An 18,637-nucleotide genomic window follows, 5' to 3' on the forward strand; every position below is an offset into this window, starting at 1 on the left:
ATTGGTGGATTCAACCAACTGTGAATGGAAATTTTTTTTAAATTGTGTTTGTACTGAACATGTACAGACTTTTTTTCTTGTCATCATTCCCTAAACAATACAGTATAACAACTATTTACATACAAGTTTATATCCTTTTTCACTTAATATAAAATGCTCAGAGAACCTTTTTGTACATCTTATTTTTGGTCACTGTGTAGTAATATGATTTACCTACTTAATCATTGCTGTCTTTTTTAAAATGAAAAATTTGGTTTTTATAAAGAGCTAGAAAATATCTGTTAACTTTTTCAATTTTTAAATAGGATTATTTAAATCTCTGGAAATGTAATAAATTTCAGGATCAAAGGAATGATCATTTATAGATCTTTTGATAGGTGTTTCCAAACATTAGTTTACTAATACATAGGACCATGTAAGAATGTTACCCAAATCCATGCTATCACAGTGTTATGATTAAAAATAATTTAATAATAATAAGGCTCTGCTATTTTGATATGCCTCTGGTTGTTTACATTTCCATTATAGTAAGGTCTCAGTGCCTTCCTTATGACTTTCTATGAACATTTTATTTTTAAGAATGTTAATCCAATATTATACTTTTTACTTTTTGTAAGTTTTCTTTGTGATGTTATTTACCCTACTTTTATTTAATTTTGGTAGATTAAGTCTGTTTTTTTCTTTGTAATTCTGTTTTTATTCTCAGAAAATCCCTTCTTATGCAGATTTTCATAAACATTCACTTCTAATAGTTTTAGGGGTTGGATGAGTAAGGTATATATGCATCTGGAACTTTCACATATAATTCTTTAGTCATCTAAAATGTATTGGCATTAGAGATAACAGCTTACTACTAGTTGTAGCAACAGAATTTATTTAGTCATATTTTTTTTTGAGAACAGGATTTTCTCATATGTAGCTTTGTATCCCCAGTACCCAGCGTAATAGACATTCAGTAAGTGTTTATTGAATTAATTTGAATGAAAACCCTTGGCTAGCATTTAAAACAAATATTCTCTTACTCTATCTAGGCTATCCCATATTGGAGGAAGAATGTAGTTATTTTTTCACTAGTAAAAATCAACTAAGTAGTGCATTACTTAAGTCATTCCCCTATTCAGAATTTTACATTAGCTTTTCAAATCCTTCAGGATGAAGTCCAGACTCCTGAAATATAATGTAAATGGCATTATGCTTCAAAATTTGCCATCCCAGTGTTAGAAAGACAAGTTTTAGCATAAAAGTTGTATTTTTTTCCATGAAGAAAAAGGATACAGGAATAGAAATCTGGACAGGTATTTCTTTTTCTAAAACTGAAATTCTATGAAACAAAAGACTATCAGTTTTGAAAATTACCCATTTTTCCCAACAAACTTCTAAATTTGATTTCTTAACTTTTATACCTAAAATGTGGTTCCTTAAATCATTTTTAACATGTTTTCAAATTTTGTTGAAAGAAACATATGGAAGGAATCACATGTAGGTAATCTTAAGGTTTTTTGCAGACTCCATGCTGGCTTTCCAATTTTTTTTTCTGTGATTAAAATCATATGTAAAGAGGTAAAATGAGTTGCCTAATATTATACTGGGAGTCATGGCAAAACCTAGATTCCAAACCTGTATGTGGGGTATCCAAATTACTAAGCTGTCTCTGATATTATCACAAATCTATATTTAATTGCCAGTTTGTTCGTTTTATATATAATGTTTGATCTGAACACAATGAAATATTTTGTTACTTAGAACCAACATATAACAGTGACCTTTTACCAACTGTTAAGAGAGAACAAGATTATCTGTTTAGAGTGTGAACTTGACCTCAGAACCAGATAGTCTACCAACATTTTCCCCAGACCTAATCCCTAGCTTATACAGGCAATTGGTCTAATTTGGCAGAGAACATGAAATATTCTGGCCTATTGCTATTTCTTTCTTAAATCAAGCAGTGATAATCTACCTCATAATGAATGAATGAATGAATGAATAACTTAAATTCAGTTAGAAATATAGTTATGACAAGAAATTTTTCTAAGATACAGAGCTTTTTATGAACTAATGATAGTTGACCATTTAAGAGAATAGCGTTTCAAATAGCATCGCATAGTTACTACTTAATTTTGAAAACACTAATTAACAGCATAGTTTCCAGAAACAATTTATTAGTTTCCTTCTTATAAAAGAATGATCAGTTTAAGAGTATAATACCATAGCATATGCCCAGTTGTAATGTCTTTACTTCTTTTAACAGCTACCCAGGTGGATTTAGACAAGTAACAGCTGCTCAGCTTCACCAGAGGGATCCAGTGGCAGTAAGTCTGTTGTATTTTTTATTTATCATCTGCACAAAAACTGATTCAGACACAGTTTTTCAATCTCCTTTCTCTTGTAGTATAGCTAGCATTCAAGGCTATAAATTCTTCACTTTAGTTGTATCACATAAGTCTTTAAGTATTATTTTCATTATCATTCAATTCTATGTATTTTCCAATTAGTATTTATTAGTTTTACATTCAGTTAAAGAATTCTCATGCTTTTCTTTTTAATTTTTTGATGCTTACATGATCACCTAGTATATGATGAGTTTGCTGAAAATGCCTTAGGGTCAGGGAGACAGAGAAAGATGTATATAAGTATGTGTATATGTATATATTTTGTCAAACATGCTAAGTATGTTGTTATATTCTTACCGACCTTTTTGTTAACTTTATTTTGTTTATCTGAAAGAGTTTATTATTTATTTATTATTAAAATCTCAATTGTGGATTAATTTTTCCTCATAGGTCTGTCAATTTTTGCTGTGTGTATCTTGAAGGTTTAGTGTTAGATAAATTTAAGATTGGAATTATAAGCCTTTTGAAAAATTGATTAGGGTCAATATGTACTGATCCTCCTTATCTCCAGTAATGCTTTTTGCTTTGAGGTCTGTTTTTTTCTGATATTAGTATAGCTATATCAGCTGCCTTTTGATTAGTGTTTGCCTCATATTATTTTTCATTGTTTCAATTTTAATGAGTCCTTTTATTATATTAATAGATGTGTTTGTTGTAAACATGTAGCTAGAATTTTTTTTTCCTCTTCTTTCTTGCTTTCACTTGGATTGATTGAATTTATTATATGTCTAAAGTTAATCAGTATCTTTACCTTTCCGCAAATCAAATGAAGGCCCTTAGAGATTTTTAATACCCACCCTTCCTCCGTAACTAAATACTTTCTCTGTTCAAAATATTTTAAAACCCTTCCAATTCAACATTCTTATTATTATTTTATCCTGTTACTGATTTTTTATGATTTTCTTTGCTTACAGTCCCTTCTTATAACTCAGTCTTCCTTCTGGGATCAATTTCCTTCTCCTTAACACATTAACTGCCATGTGAGTTGTATTTAACTCAAGCTAGTTTTGAGCCCGGGGCCTTGTGGAGCATATGTGACTCACACATCTCTTCACCTTGGGAGCATCTCTATTTTTCAAGTTGCATATAACTCATGCACAGAAAACAATAAACAATAACAAATCTTTCATTAAATTAGAAAGGATCGTTTTGTTTTCTAAATTTTTATTCTGTTTTCATAATAAAACACTGTGGCCCCAAGGAAAATTTTTTTTTTTCCTAGTATGGCAGTCAATATGTTAAAGTACTTCCCATTGGCATTCCTATAGCCACATTCTCTTAATAGTGAACTTACCTTTTTTTGTCTGAAGCTATCTTTAACTTTTGCTTTCATTCCTGAAAGATGGTTTTGCTATATATGGAATTATACGATAGTCATTTTTTTTCTCTCAGCTTTTGAAGCTATTGTTTGGTGAATTTTAGCTTCTATTATTGCTATACATAAGTCAGATATCAGTTTAATTATTTCTTTGATGTACTCTGTCTTACTGGATATTTTTAAGATATTTTCTTTGGTATTGTTTTTCATGTGTTTCTTTTGGAGTCTTGTTTCTTTTGTTTGAGGATTGGTGTCTTCAGTTATGGAAACTTGTTAGCTCTTAAAGCTTCTAGTATTGGATTTCTTTATTTTGTGTTTTTTTTCCTTCGGAAATCTGATTATACTTCCAGTAGATGGTGGCATTTTTTTGTGCATGATTCAATGCCACTCTTTCTTATTTGATGTCTCACTGTTTCTGTGCTGCATTCTCAGTTATTTGTTTAGCTCTGTGTTCCAGTTCTCTAATAATCTTTTCACTTGTGCCTTATCTGATTAACCTTTTTATTGAAGTTCTAATTTCAATGATCTTTTTTTCTTTTTTGAAGTTTTATTATTTGGTTCTTTTTCAGATTTGCTGGTCAGTTTTGATAGTTTCCTGATCCTTTGTCATTTTTTGGTTCTCTATTATATTTTCTTATACAAAATAAACATAATTCTTAGCATTTATATCTAAGTCTAACATTAGTGGTGTTTGTGGGTCTGCAATTTATTATTTCCACTCAGTATACTTGGTAAGCTCATGTACCTTAGAACTTTATCTCTTAGAATGTCCCATTACTGTTTTATGATTTTTTTCCTTCCTTCACTCTGACCTGACCTTTGAACTATACTCATAAGATAAGAGAGTGTTTTCCCCATTAGAGACTATTTTAGCTTTTTACTTAAATATATTCATAAATGAACAAAGTTTTATTAGACTCTGAAGATATTCTTTTATTTTGATAAAGTAGTAAATAAAAGTAAATATCTACAGTCAGGATGAAACCATTTGTTTGGTGTAATAATGCCTAAAATTTTCTTGGTAAAGTGAAGGAAAGGAATATTTTATTACAATAAGACCTGACATACCATTTAGCAGTTCCATGCTTTACTATTTATTTTGTATCATTTATGTCTGTTTTATAAAAATGTACTTGAAGATTACTTCTTAGGAAATATTTAATGTTCTGTTTCATAACTAGTGTGTTTTTAAATTTTACAGGTAAAAGTATTCTATTTTGACTATTAATATGATTTCCATGTAACAGTATCAAAAGTTAGAAAGGCTTCTGATAATATATGCCATAGCTGTTACTATAAATTATTGTTTTAATATTATATAAATATTTTTAATGTTTTTAAAATTAAAATTAAAGTTTCTAATTTATTCATACATGTTACCTATACACTAGGTGGCAGTATAGTCCAACTTTTTTTTTTTTTTTTTTTTTTTTGAGACAGAGTCTCACTCTGTTGCCCAGGCTAGAGTGAGTGCCGTGGCGTCAGCCTAGCTCACAGCAACCTCAAACTCCTGAGCTCAAGCGATCCTCCTGTCTCAGCCTCCCGAGTAGCTGGGACTACAGGCATGCGCCACCATGCTCGGCTAATTTTTTCTATATATATTTTTAGCTGTCCATATAATTCTTTCTATTTTTAGTAGAGATGGGGTCTCGCTCTTGCTCAGGCTGGTCTCGAACTCCTGAGCTCAAACGATCCGCCCACCTCGGCCTCCCAGAGAGCTAGGATTACAGGCGTGAGCTACCGCGCCCGGCCCCCAACTTTTTAAATGTTAAGAATTTGGCATTGGATAACATTTCTAGAAATTGTTACAAATTATTATTTTTTATGAACAAAGATTGAAATGCACTAACAAATTTTTGATGAAGGCTTAGGAAATATTTCAGTTAAATCCACTGAAATTATTACCTCATTAAAAGATCTTTGTTTTTTTTTAAGTTTTAACTTTGTATTTTGAAAAAGGATGACTTGTGAAGGAAGAAGTCAGTTATTTTATTTCCAATCCAAACACTAAGATGTTTGTCTGGAACAGTAGGCCTCTGCCAGCAGACATAATTTGCTAATCAGTACTCAGTGCACGTGACTTGTCAGAGCATTTGTTTCATAATGCAGTCTTCTGATTACTAGTACAGTCTTAGAATATTATTTTTAAAATACATTAATTAATATTAATAGTTAAATAGGTAATAGTTTACTAAGTGTTAACATTTTTTCAAAATTATATAGGAGATTGTTAATTCTAATTTCAACATGTTCTAACATGTATTGTTTTAGTGGGTTTAGTTTTAACACACATCAAATTATACCCTTGAAATATGAGTGCAGATGATAAAAATCAGTTGTGCTATCTAAAATTGGCACATATACAGGTTACTTTTAATCTCTTCCTTTTGTTCTTTTTCTAAATAATAAATTAAACATTAGAGCCTAAAGAAAATAGTAATGTTGTACAAAGTAATAAAAGTTTCTTGACTTTCACGTATCTGCTTAGGTCTGTTTCTTTCCTGTATTCATGTTGACTCTTAGCCACTTGTTTTCATCACCATCTCTAATTATGTTTGCTTTCTTTACATGCTGAGTCACATTTTTCTTATTTAGTCCTATGAATATCTGTTTTTCAGATTGTAAAACTAGCTATTTATGGCATGCTGCCAAAAAACCTTCACAGAAGAACAATGATGCAAAGGTTGCATCTTTTTCCAGATGAGGTAAGTTAGTGGTTGTTGATAATGATGCTTTTTTGAAATTTTGAATTAAATGTTTTCTCTCCTTTTTCAATAAATGCTGTAGACTTATTTTCAATAATTTTATGTCAACTTCTTATATGTTTTTGTATTTTTAAAGTGAACATATATATATAAAAATGATAGTTACTTCTATTTTATGCCATAAAATGAGCCATCATTGGACTAAAAATCAAAAGTCTGTCCTACATTTTCATTTTAATAACTACTTTTTTTTAACAAGGAGCTATGATCAGAACCTCTGTTAAATTGAAGTATTCATTGATAATTTCATCAACTATGAAAAAGGCCTAGGCAGTGCCTTTTTATAATTGAAAAGAGGGAAATGAACAGTATATTTTCAAAAACTAGGTAACGTGTATTATTATAATGTGATTAATTCTATTATTAATGTATTTTTCAGGAATTTTCACAGGTTTTTTAATTTTAATAATTATATTGTTTTCCTCCTATAAAATATTCTTTTGCTTGTTACTTTTTAATACTAAGTATTACTAATGTATTGTTAAGAAAAATATTTTAAGAAAATTAAGCCTAAAAATTTTTCTAATGTAGAATATTCCAGAAGATATTCTTAAGAACTTAGTGGAAGAGCTTCCTCAACCACGAAAAATACCTAAACGTCTAGATGAGTACACACAAGAAGAAATAGAGGCTTTTCCAAGAGTGTGGTCTCCGTAAGTATTTCTTTCCTACTTCCTGTCTTTCTTTTGTTTTTTAAAAAATTCAATTTGGTTTCCTCTGTTTCTTCAACCAAATGATAAAATCCTTGAGGGTGGGAAGAGTGAACTCAATTTTTTAGTCTCTTAGAAACTCTTAAGCAGCTACCACCTGCAAATAAACTCTAGATGTAGATAGGAGAACCAAAAGTTTTTAAGAAGCATTAAGACTTTGCTAGGTAAGTGCAAGGATGTTCAGAGGTGCCTATAATTATCAGATATTTTATTTGGGATGATCTTCCTTTGATTGATTTTAGTCTTTTGGAATGATAAATGAATTTTTATTAACCTAAAACAAAGTGATTCTCAGTTTTCCAGATTGTTTCATAAGCCAAAAATATCATCTTATTAAAAGTCATTAATTCTGGGTACTTGTTGATAGTCTTGATCCAAATAGAAAAATAAAATACTTTTTGCTCTCCTCCATACAGTTCCCTCTCCCTAAGATCCATAAAGCTGCTGAGATTTAACATTCTATCTCCCGTTTAATTGGTTTTAGGCTTCTTTGCCTGGGATGTACAGATGGTGAAGCATTTAAATGTAACTTCCTCAGGCAATCCTTTCTGTAATCCTTGAACTGGGTTAGGCTCCCCATTATGGGATCTCATTGTACACTTTCCTTTTCATTTACTGTATTTATTCTAATGTAACTAAGTATTTATGTGATTAACTGCTTAATATCTGTTTGCCTTACAAGATTTCATGAGGAACTACATGTTTGTCTTGTTTAGCACTGAGCCTGGTGCCTGCATATTGAGTAGGCACTCAGCAAGGATTTATTGAATGAATTAATAAAAACATAGAATATCCTTGTATCAGCTTTTATAAGTGAAGTTAGGGAAGAATCTCTAGAAGATATGAAGCCAAGACTGCTTTTCATTTTTTTCACAGCATTTATCCCTGTCCAGAGTAATCTCATTTATTTATATACATGTTTATTATGTTTCCTTACATTAATAGCAGTAATAATAATGGCAAACACTATTTAAGCATTTACTGTGTGCTTTACGTGTATTAACCTGTATGATCCTCAGAGCAACTTAATGAGTTAGTACAATTTTTATCCCCATTTTTTTATAAATGAGAAAATGTAGGCATAGAGAAGTAAAGTAACTTGCCTAAGATCACATAATTGTAAGTGGTAGATTAGGCTTTCTAGCCTAAGTGACTAACTCCTGGGTCATGCTCCTAACCACTCTGCTGGAATGTCCTGTGTTGCATTGGAAGGTCAGCTTCAAAGGGGCAGGAACATTGTCTTATTCAGCACATATATTCCCCAACACTTAGAAATAGAACTTGGCCCATAGTAGATACACACTAAGTGTTTGGAAAGAATGATGAGATGAGTTCTTTGCTTTAAAAATGAATTTCAAAGTTGTCATGAATAGGTTAATGATGTTTTAGAAAACTCCAAACTTAGGTTTAAATCTTGCCTCTATAGTATCTAACTTTATAACCTTAAGTAAGTTATTTATCATTTGGAGCCTCGGTTTCCTCATCTGAACTCGGTTTCAACTGTAAAATGGAGCTGATGCATATGTCAGAACATTGCTAGAAGGAATTAAGTGAGCTAATGTATGAAAATACTTAGGACACTTGAAGCATTGGCCAAGTTTTTAATAGAATTTTTTTGCTATTACAAATTCTATATTGTTTTAACTTGCTTGCTAGTGTAGTGTTTTATGTAAAGGTATTTAAGTTGCATGTAGTTCACAAATACTCACCTTTGATAAGTTATATGCTAAAAAATTATTTTAAGTAGTCCTTGAAGTTTTGCCAGGTTACCTTCCTTTAACAAGTTCTGTAAATATAAGTATGTCATATCTGATTTTTTTATAGAAACATCACAAATGAATTTATGTTTCCTGATCATGAGGGGTGTGGTACTTTTTTTTTTTTAACTAGAAATACCAAAGATGCTTTTAACTCGTATATATGACCAAACACATATTATGTACTTGAAGTTATATTTTATGAACATTCTAAAATGTATTCTAAATTAGTTATCCCAAGCATTATAGTAATATAATAACCATTCAGAAGTTATATTTAGTGTTGTTATAGTCAGTGTACTGATCAAAGTGGAATCATTTTGCTAAGTGATTCCTGCTTCATTTTAAAGCATATTAGGAGGTGCCTGAGTGTCATTGTTATATTAGTGAAATTAGAAATGGCTTTTCTATGGTTATTTTTAAGGAGACTTTTAGAGAAACTTGGAGTCACTTGATGCATTTTTTAGTTTCTACTCTGGGAATGGGTTTTCCTGCCCTTTCTTTTCATTTCCAGATTTCCCTGTGGCAAAAATATGCATTAGGCACTAAGCTTCCCTTTGTGCTTTATTAAAGTTGTGATATGTCCTCATATACAGCCGTACAACATATGTTAACTTGTGTTCTCAGAATAATAAAGTGGGTATACACTTACTGAAACTTAAAGATATATCATGGTATAGGTATACTAGTCATTTAACATAAATCATTTAACATTTCCTTCTCTGGATATTAGAGCTGACATCAAGCCTGGTTAAGTATTTATTACATAAAAAGCATATGACCAAGAAAAAATAGTCATTTGGGGGTTTAAGAAAAATTTCTCTAAGAAATTGATGATCATTTTAGTACAAGACTGTTCAGTAGAACTTTCTGCAATGATGAAAAGCTCTCTATCTGGGCTTCAAATACAGTAGCTACTGGCTACATATGGCTCTTGAACACTTGCACCGTGGCTAGTATGAGTAAGGAACTGCATTTTTAGTTTAATGTAATTTTAATAAATTTAAATTATAATAGCCTCATATGGCTATACCTTATTGGACTATGCCATTTTAGTTGTTTGCCATTTTATAAAGATCTAGTATGAAATATTATATACTTTAGAATTAGAATTAAAATATTTTGATACACTGTGCAATTCTATGCATTGAACATGAGAGTTCTCATTATTGGAAGGCTTGTCTTTATAAGAAAAATTTTTTTTTCTCCTTTGGAGAAAGAACCTGCTTAAAATTTGCTTTCTTCCACCCAAGATAGCTAAGCCAAGAATATAATTTTCCTTTGGAATGTAGTAACTGGAGTTTATTCAAGGTAGATCTGATGGTGAATCTGCAGACATTTGACTGAAACAAATGTACCTGGATTGCACCACAAGAAATAGTCACGAAATAGCTTGCCTTGATGTTTGTTTCCGTAGTAATAAAACTTAATGTTTATAATATTCCGTAGTAATAAACTTAGTGTTTATAATGTTAAAATGTACATCTTATAATTGGAACTGTTATTACCTTTTGGTAAAATGTAAGTTTACTAGGTTTTCTATTAAAGAATAAAAGCTTTTGAACAACAGTAACAATTGGCACACTAAGCTCTGAACCCAGTAGATGATTACCAAAATCGTTTCATTCTTAATTAAAAGCTATCAATGTTGGGATTTTATTTAAATTATTTTAAATCTCTTACAAAAGTTATATTCTTTCAGATCTAATTTGAGCATGCATTAGATTTTCTTAGTTGTTTAGTCATTTTTAAAACAATGGTAGGAGATAAGGAATGAAATTAGTATTTATGTCAAAGCTATAAATACTTTTTTTAAAACTAAAAGCCATTTTATATGTACTATGGGTAGTATTGCCTATTCATCTCATTTCTTAAATTAGTGGATGTACTTGGTATGTTAGTATTTTTTACATCTCATGGATATGTAAATTTTGTGAGAATACGTCATGAAATTACTATGTTTTATGTTTTTAATGGTACAAAGTAGATGTATGTCTGCCATGTACAAATGGTGATTGTAGGGTTTACCCTTAGAATTCATTTCTCTTTTTTCTTTAAAGGAAAAAAAAATCACTATCCTTTCTTCACAGTTCATTTGCCTGAGATTGTAGCTTTCAAATGGTCAACTTATTTTAATACTGTCAATAATTATTCCCATAATTATTGCAGTTTTGCCAACACATTACAAAACCCCAATAATCATGGAAATTATAATGCTCAGTGTAATGAAAATTTTTCAGTGTGTAGCTAAAAATAAAACTTGGATCATTTTAAACTTTTATTTTCAATTGTTGCAAAATTCTGTGGGAGAGCTTTTCTTAGGAAAAATTAGGTATGTGGAAAATTGCAACTTCAATTGCTTCACATTATTATTCTGACATGTTAACTCAGTAAGTAATATTTTGAGCAAAATCTTCGCCTTTGTAGAGAAATTGTGTGTGGTAAGTTTCAGCATCAATGAATGTGTGAAAACAGGTGTTTACAATGAAAACCTGTGTTCCTGGTGTTTGAACGAGTGTGCTGTTAGAATTGTGCCTGCAAAGGAGTGGTGAATGGTAGGGATGAAGGCGTGGAGGTATGAAGACAACCATTACTGGCTCTGGAATCATCTTTCCTGAAAGTAGGGTGAGGCTTAGGGAGTTTAATAGGTAATCCATCCAGCTCTGTGAAAGAAAGTCGGGTTCCAGATGCTGGGAACATTAGCACTGAAAAGGGGCCTTGGTGAGCATCTTGTTCAGTCTGTAGCTGTAGAAGAGAGCAAGGACTTAAGCTTAGTGCATGCTCTCTGATATGAAAGCTATTAATCCTAAAAATCTACAGATTTTCAGACTTATTTAAGTTAATATTCAGAAAAAATTATTTTTACCTATGCTTTACAAAATATGCTTCAAATCAGACTTCACTGAAGACAGTGAAGAAGGATTTTTACCTTGTCTCATCTCATAAGGAGCTGGTATCTGGCAGCTTTAAGATTTTCCATAATTTTATGCTAGTCCAGTCATGTGGCATTTTCCCCCACACAATTTAACTTAATTTGCTGCTCTTCACAGTCAGAAGTTGTTAGCTGGACTTGGGGGCCAAGGTTACTTTCCAACTCTCCTACCCATTTCAACCAGCTCAGCATCGGCTTAAACCATAGACCTCAGTATTTCCAGTGCTGAGTTTTGCTCAAAGTAGGCATTCTAAACTCTACTGTTTTTTTGGACATATCAGATCAAGAGTGGTTTTTAAAATTAAAAAAAAAATCTTTATTTAAACAACAAAAACCAGACCATTTACAAATCCTAGCCAGTAGAGATTTTGACTAAAAAAATGTAATTGAATGTAATGGCGGTGCCTGTTCATTTTAATTGAAAAAAATTAATAATTTGATTTTTTTTAAATTTAGACTAAAGTTTTTTGAAAATCATGTTGCACTTTTTCTAATCTGGATGGTGATACAGTGCCTAAGAGAATGAGTATAAAGGCACTATTATTTTGCCTCACTATTACCTGTGCAGCTAACATCTTTAAGGAATATATGATGGCACCAGATTTTCTGAAATGGTTCCATTCATACCGTAGAAATGACTTAAAATTCAATCATACTGACCTTTTGTTGCTTTGAAGATTAGTTCACCATCCAAATTTTATTTTAGTCCTTTAAATATTTTGTGGATTAAGCATTATACTAAGAAATATTAAGAATGAAAAGACTTAAAACCTAATGGGGAATAAGATATTTTTGAGATTTATTACATTCAAGTTACACTCAATTTCATGGATTTACAACTAAAATATGAATGGTTTTTTACTTGGAAATAAATTATCTTAATAGAAAAAAATAATTGAACTAATTGAACCAATTGAACTGTAGCATAAACCATGTGCTTCATAGTTTTATGTTTCATTTTATTCATAAACTGAATAGATTTTTCCCACCATTTTATAATATAAACTAAAATCTCCAAAAAGCTTTTTCCTAAAGCCAAAAGGTATATTCTTTTATAGAAATTAACTATATTTTTAAGATAAGTATTTTGACCTCTATAATTTCTGATTTCTGAATTTGAATCTCTGCGTTTTTAAGGTGTTCTTGTTTTATTCTAATGAGTGTCAGTATTTTGCTTATCTAATTTAACTAGTGGCAGGCAGTGTTTTTCATAGGGATGTGTGTGTGTGGTAAAGAATTTGCTATAGAAAACTGAGAATTATACAGGATGTAGTGTGATTTCAACTGTTTTTGAGCAATCACAAGTACCATACAATATTTTCTATAGCTCAGATTGGCCTTTTTTAAGTTCTCTTTCCTCATTCAAAAAAGTAATATTTAAAAAAAATTATATTGTTTAAAAGCGATTTTCTGCTGATGACAAGAATTATTTGTAAAATAGATTGTTGCTATAGAACATTTGCTAGCTATGAAAGTTTAGCACAATTTAGAGAACAAATTAAAGTTCTACGTTAGCCAATTCTTAGAAGATTCATTAATCTCCCAAGTATGTTCTGAGCGTATATATGAAAGTTTAAAACTGTGAGCTTTCACTTCAAATTTCAAAATGTGTGTATATTTAATATATAAGTTATATATAATACATTATAGGTATATATTTTATATATATATATTACATGTAAATGAACTATCCCTCTGTTAGAAACTGCATTCTCTAAAGATGAGGACTTTGTCCTGCTCACTGCTGTATTCCCAATGCCCACAGCAGGACCTGACCACTCAATAAATGTTTGTTGAGTGAATGAATAAATGAACAAAATCATATCCTTCCTGAAAGAGAAGTTGACTTTTAATTCATCACATGGTAAATTCATATTTTGGTTTTTGCTATTTACTTACTTAAAGCTTTCTTAGTAACTATAGCTAAAATAGAAATTTTTCTTAACAGTCTTTGTTTTAGTACAACTATGATATATCTGATTTTAGATACTTTGTATTACATTTCTGAAGAAGGATCATGATAATTTTATTAAAGTACAACTTAACGTTTCTGTTGAGGAGTAAATTTCTATGATTTCTATGAAAAGAAATGGATAGGTATTAGCTTTCTGAAATGTCCCTCCAAAGAGTTCATGAGATTATTTTAGAATACTGTTGTTATTTATAAATACGTTAACCTTATATATTATCTTTTATTTTAAAACTTTATAATTTTTTTATTTCCGATGAAACAGTGACCAAAAAGTAGGGCTACTGTAGAATATAAATTCACCCATCATCCATCCCTCTGGCAAAAAATTAAGCCACATCTTAAAGCTTTAAACATTTCAGTATTCATAGTAAGACTAGCAATATACTAAATGCCAGGTTTCTTTTGTTTTAAAAAACTATTTAATCTAATGATGAGATTAGGTAGATGTCAACACAAAATAGGATACATATGTAAGCAACTTTATCTGAGAATTCAATTCTGATTAATATAGCGTTGCCATATATGGGTTACCAACTTTTAAAGAACATAAATACATTTACATTTAATCAGTACTAAAGCTACTTGGACTACTGTTTAATCTTTCTTTGATGGTAGATACGAAAAAAGAGCCAGGAAAGTTATTACATATTAAATGGAGTCATTTCTAGCTAAGGAGGAAGGGGGTGTGTTACCTTTTATTAGGCACAGCATAGTGTTGGAAATTTCTTACTAAAGGTTCTTTTTTGCTTTCCAACATCTTCAAATAGTCATCTCCTCTGTCTTATGAATGAATAGCCCTGTTTTTGGTCTGAGGAGAACCCTTGCTAGTTAGAGTGTGGTCCGTAAACCAGCAATGCATCAAGTGGGAGCTTGTTAAGATGACTGCATCATGAGCCCCTGCGCAGACTAAGTGAAATTAGAATTTTCATTTTCACAAGAGCCCATGCAATTTGTATGCCCACTGAAGTGTAAGAAGCATGGGGGTATAAATGGTCCTCCCCTCCCCTTTCTCATATTATCTTGGATTTCCTTCTTTTAGTGAAAGGGTTTTGTAAGCAATACAAGTGAGTTGTTTGTATGCTTGTTTTTGTTCGTTTTTGAGATCTAGAGAAATAGAGCCATATAAGTGTAAAAACCTCTTCTTTTCCCCACAGGAGAACCTCCCGAAGATGTATAATACCATGAATTGCCTCCAGTTTGAATTGATGTTTCTAGCTATGCCAGCATCTACAATATCTAGTCCATTGGCCATGATAGTATTTCCCTCCCCCCACCCTGGGAGCAAATTAACCATCTGCAAAATATCCTAATTGTTTCAGTAGGAGGAACGGATAAGTTTGCAAACAAAGTGGTCTTTTCAAGGCAGTCACTGTACTCCAACGACAGATATCTTACCAGGCATCCACTATGTGCTGGGCACTGTCCTATTAATAGTAGCTGGAAATATAAGATTAATCCTGTTGGGCCCTGCCTTCAAAGGAACTGGCAGCCTAATAGGTGTCATATAGAATAAGATGGTGCTTGCAAGCACTGAGTCAGAGAGTTTATACTCCAATCCCTGCCATCCACTTCCTAGCTATGTATGTATCAGACCCGTCACTGAGCTGCACTGTGAGCCTCAGTTTTATCACTGTAAAATGGGGATAATAACAGTGTCTTTTTCACAAAGTAGTTGGGAGGATAAAATAAAATAATTCATATGAAGCACTTATTATACTTTGTGGCACCTAATAAGCGTTCAGTATGTGTTATGTACAAGTAAGAGCCAGTATAATTTGAGAAACACTGTAATAGAAGTATGCATGAAGTTCTCTGGCAGTCCCAGAGAAAGGAGCACAGCCTAGGTTAGAAAGGAAGAATTGTAAAGAGCTTGTCAGAGATATATAACCTTTGAAGTGGATTTTGAAAGATTTTTCAAGCTTGCCAGACTGAGAAAAGATAAGAGACATTCTAAGCAGAGGAAATTTCAGATACCCAAGTCCAGCAATGTGAAGGTTTTTATCTGGATAATAACAAGCAGTGTGGAGGGACCAGGATGTAGAAAAATAGAGTATAGAAAGAATGACTCAGAAAGGTTAACTGGGGCCATGTCATGGAGAGTCATGTGTTTAATTCTGAAGTATTTGAACTTTGAGAAAGCAAGAGAGGGCCAATGAAGATTTAAGGAGGGCCACATGATACAGAGAAGTGGGATGGAAAAGAAGGAATGTACGTTAGAGACTCTGATTTGTTCTCTCTTTCTTCAACTCTCCTAAACACCAAACCCTGGTTTCTAGCTGCCTGCCATGTCTGGATTTTATCATATTCAAAAATCAATCCTGTATTCCCTATTCTGAAAAATAGCATGGCCATTCCCTGAGTTCTTCAAGCTGAGAATTACTGGTCATCCCTGAGTCGTCATTTTCCAGTGGCTCCTTCCTCCATCATCTCCCTGGCCCCTTCCCTCCTCTCTCTCCCTTCCACCTACCTTCCACCCCAACATACCACTCTTCTGCTTCCAAAATTCTTAGCTCGACCTTTCTTCTCTCTCATCGCTGCTACAGTTCTGACAGACCCCTTATTTTCATCTCTTTACTTCCTCCAAAATATATTCTAGAAACAAATTTGGGCTTCTTTAGTGCTCTTGTTGCCTGAGGTCAGTATCCACATTCCCTTCACATACATTTCCAATATTACTTCCTGAATTCCACTAAAAGGTGATATTGTCATTTCATGTTGACTTAAATTAATCTTTGATGTGGAAACAACTAGTGGCTGCGACTAACACATTTAATTTTATTGAGTGGAGTTGCAAAGATATCTTGTGTGACTGACATTAGCTTAGAAGATTTCTTTCCAGTTGCATTACTGCCACCCCTTTTGCAATTATATGAACCAGCTGGATGGGAGAATAAATTGTTTCTTAAAATGTGCTGGTGTTTCTTGACTAGAAACTGCTTTGAGTGTATTGAGTCTCATACCAAAGATTAAAAAGGGTACACTTTGGAGCAGCTTGCAGCTGTCATATTGGGTTGTCATTTCCCAGACTTTGCATACAGTTTTTACATTTGCAAAGAGATTTCAAGAACAGTGACAAAATTCCAGTTTCCCTTTTTTGTTGTTATATATTCCTGATATAATGAAGCATATGTTGCTCGTTTCCCAGATCAGTGCCTGTGTCTCTCAGGGTTTTATAGGAAACAATTTTAAATTCTAATATGGTTCTTTTACTCAGACAATAGACTGTTGGTCTTCTCAGCTGGGCTATCTGGTATCTTGTGAGTATTCAGTTTAAGAAAACACACTGTAACTGTAGAAAGGGAATAGATAAGTTGTTGTAGGGCAAACGGAGTTCATCTACTTTTTAAAGGAACTCAAACTGTCAAATATTTTTACATCTGTTTTCAAAAATATCTATTTAGTTTGTTAGTAACGTCCTTCAGAAATTACATATAAGAGCCCAATACCTGCAAATATACAATTGAAAAGATAACAGAACATTTTAAATTTTTTTGCATTTTATAGTTTCCTATTTAATTTTCTCTATTGTTATGATTTAACATTTCCCTGAAAATTTTCTTTCCTGTAATTTACTACTGGAAGCAACTTTCAGATATGATTAATCCTATAAATATGTAAATGAGGAAAAAACAGTTATATGTATGTAAATATTAAAAATATCAAAGGGCTGGTGTTTGTTTATTTCATATATATCATAATGAAAATTAAATTTAGCATATGATAAAATAATATAAATGGTAAAATTGCTGATTCAGAATTTGCTTTTGTAAGGTAAATTCATATATTTGTATGAATTTTAAACTCTTTTAAAGACCATAGTAATTATTTCAATAAAAGGGGCTTTATGAAGGTTTTTAAAAATAAAACAGAGAAATTCAAGTTACTAAGTTACCGAATACATTCTCATATAGGCACATGGTGGTGGCTTATATTTATACTTTCAGAAAGATTTCAGAATTATCAGTTAACTCTTCCATTTTGTGAAGATTTGGTTTTATTGTTTTTCACTAAAAATTTAGATGTAATATTTATAGATATTTCTTGGTGAACAGTTACTTTCACCATTAGACAGGAGAAAGGGAAATAATGATTCATGAAGAAATTTGATTTTGTCTTTCAGACCTGAAGATTATCGGCTATAGGAGAATGAGAATTGCAGAAAATAAGAGTGAGGTGATTGACACTTCTTTCTGATGAGTTTCTCTAACCTTCAAGGCAGAGTGAACCAACTGCTACAGCTCAGCATGTGTTACAGGTGCTGAATATTTGTGGGGAAAGATCAGGAAGGTATATTCCTTCAACAAGAAATTGCAATAAAATATACTATTTAATAGAATTATTTTATTATGTAATCTTACTTGAAAGTTATAAATGATAAGAATAAAATTGCTTACTTGGTTAACTTTTCATTTTTGCATTTAATGAAAAACAGACCCTAAGTATAATATTGCAGTTGTATGTTACCCCAAAATGCCCACCCTTGCAGATTTTCTCAAGTTCTATATCACTATTCTTGCTTCCTGTGAATAAGAATGCCCACCTTCACTTTTTCTTTTAGTGGCTGTTTTATTTAACCTCCTAGCCATCTAAATTAATCTTTCTTGTTCTGTAAGGTAAAGTTTGCCCTGGAGCATATACACACTGCTATCATCTTTTTCTGTGTCCAGTATAGCCTCTTGGTCTCCATGACACCAAAATAATGAAGTAATGCCTTTTCTACTCCCTAGAAATCTTTCTGCCCTGCCTGTGATGCTCTTTGCAGACGCCCCACACTGTTTCTCCATATCTGTCCT

At 31.9% G+C, this 18,637-nt stretch overlaps 1 protein-coding gene across 1 annotated transcript in view; it reads left to right on the forward strand.

The window, feature by feature from the left end:
* MRPL13 (mitochondrial ribosomal protein L13) overlaps window positions 1–18,204 on the forward strand; it is a 36,055-nt gene extending 17,851 nt beyond the window's left edge. The window contains exons 4-7 of the mRNA XM_069466039.1: window positions 2,249–2,309; window positions 6,327–6,413; window positions 7,005–7,126; window positions 17,965–18,204. Coding sequence (XP_069322140.1) covers window positions 2,249–2,309; window positions 6,327–6,413; window positions 7,005–7,126; window positions 17,965–17,986 — 292 coding nt within the window. The 3' untranslated portion in view covers window positions 17,987–18,204. The remainder of the gene's footprint in view (window positions 1–2,248; window positions 2,310–6,326; window positions 6,414–7,004; window positions 7,127–17,964) is intronic.
* Window positions 18,205–18,637: the final 433 nt, after the last annotated feature.

The sequence above is a fragment of the Eulemur rufifrons genome, chromosome 3 (genome assembly GCF_041146395.1).
Source record: "Eulemur rufifrons isolate Redbay chromosome 3, OSU_ERuf_1, whole genome shotgun sequence".
Lineage (NCBI taxonomy): Eukaryota > Metazoa > Chordata > Mammalia > Primates > Lemuridae > Eulemur > Eulemur rufifrons.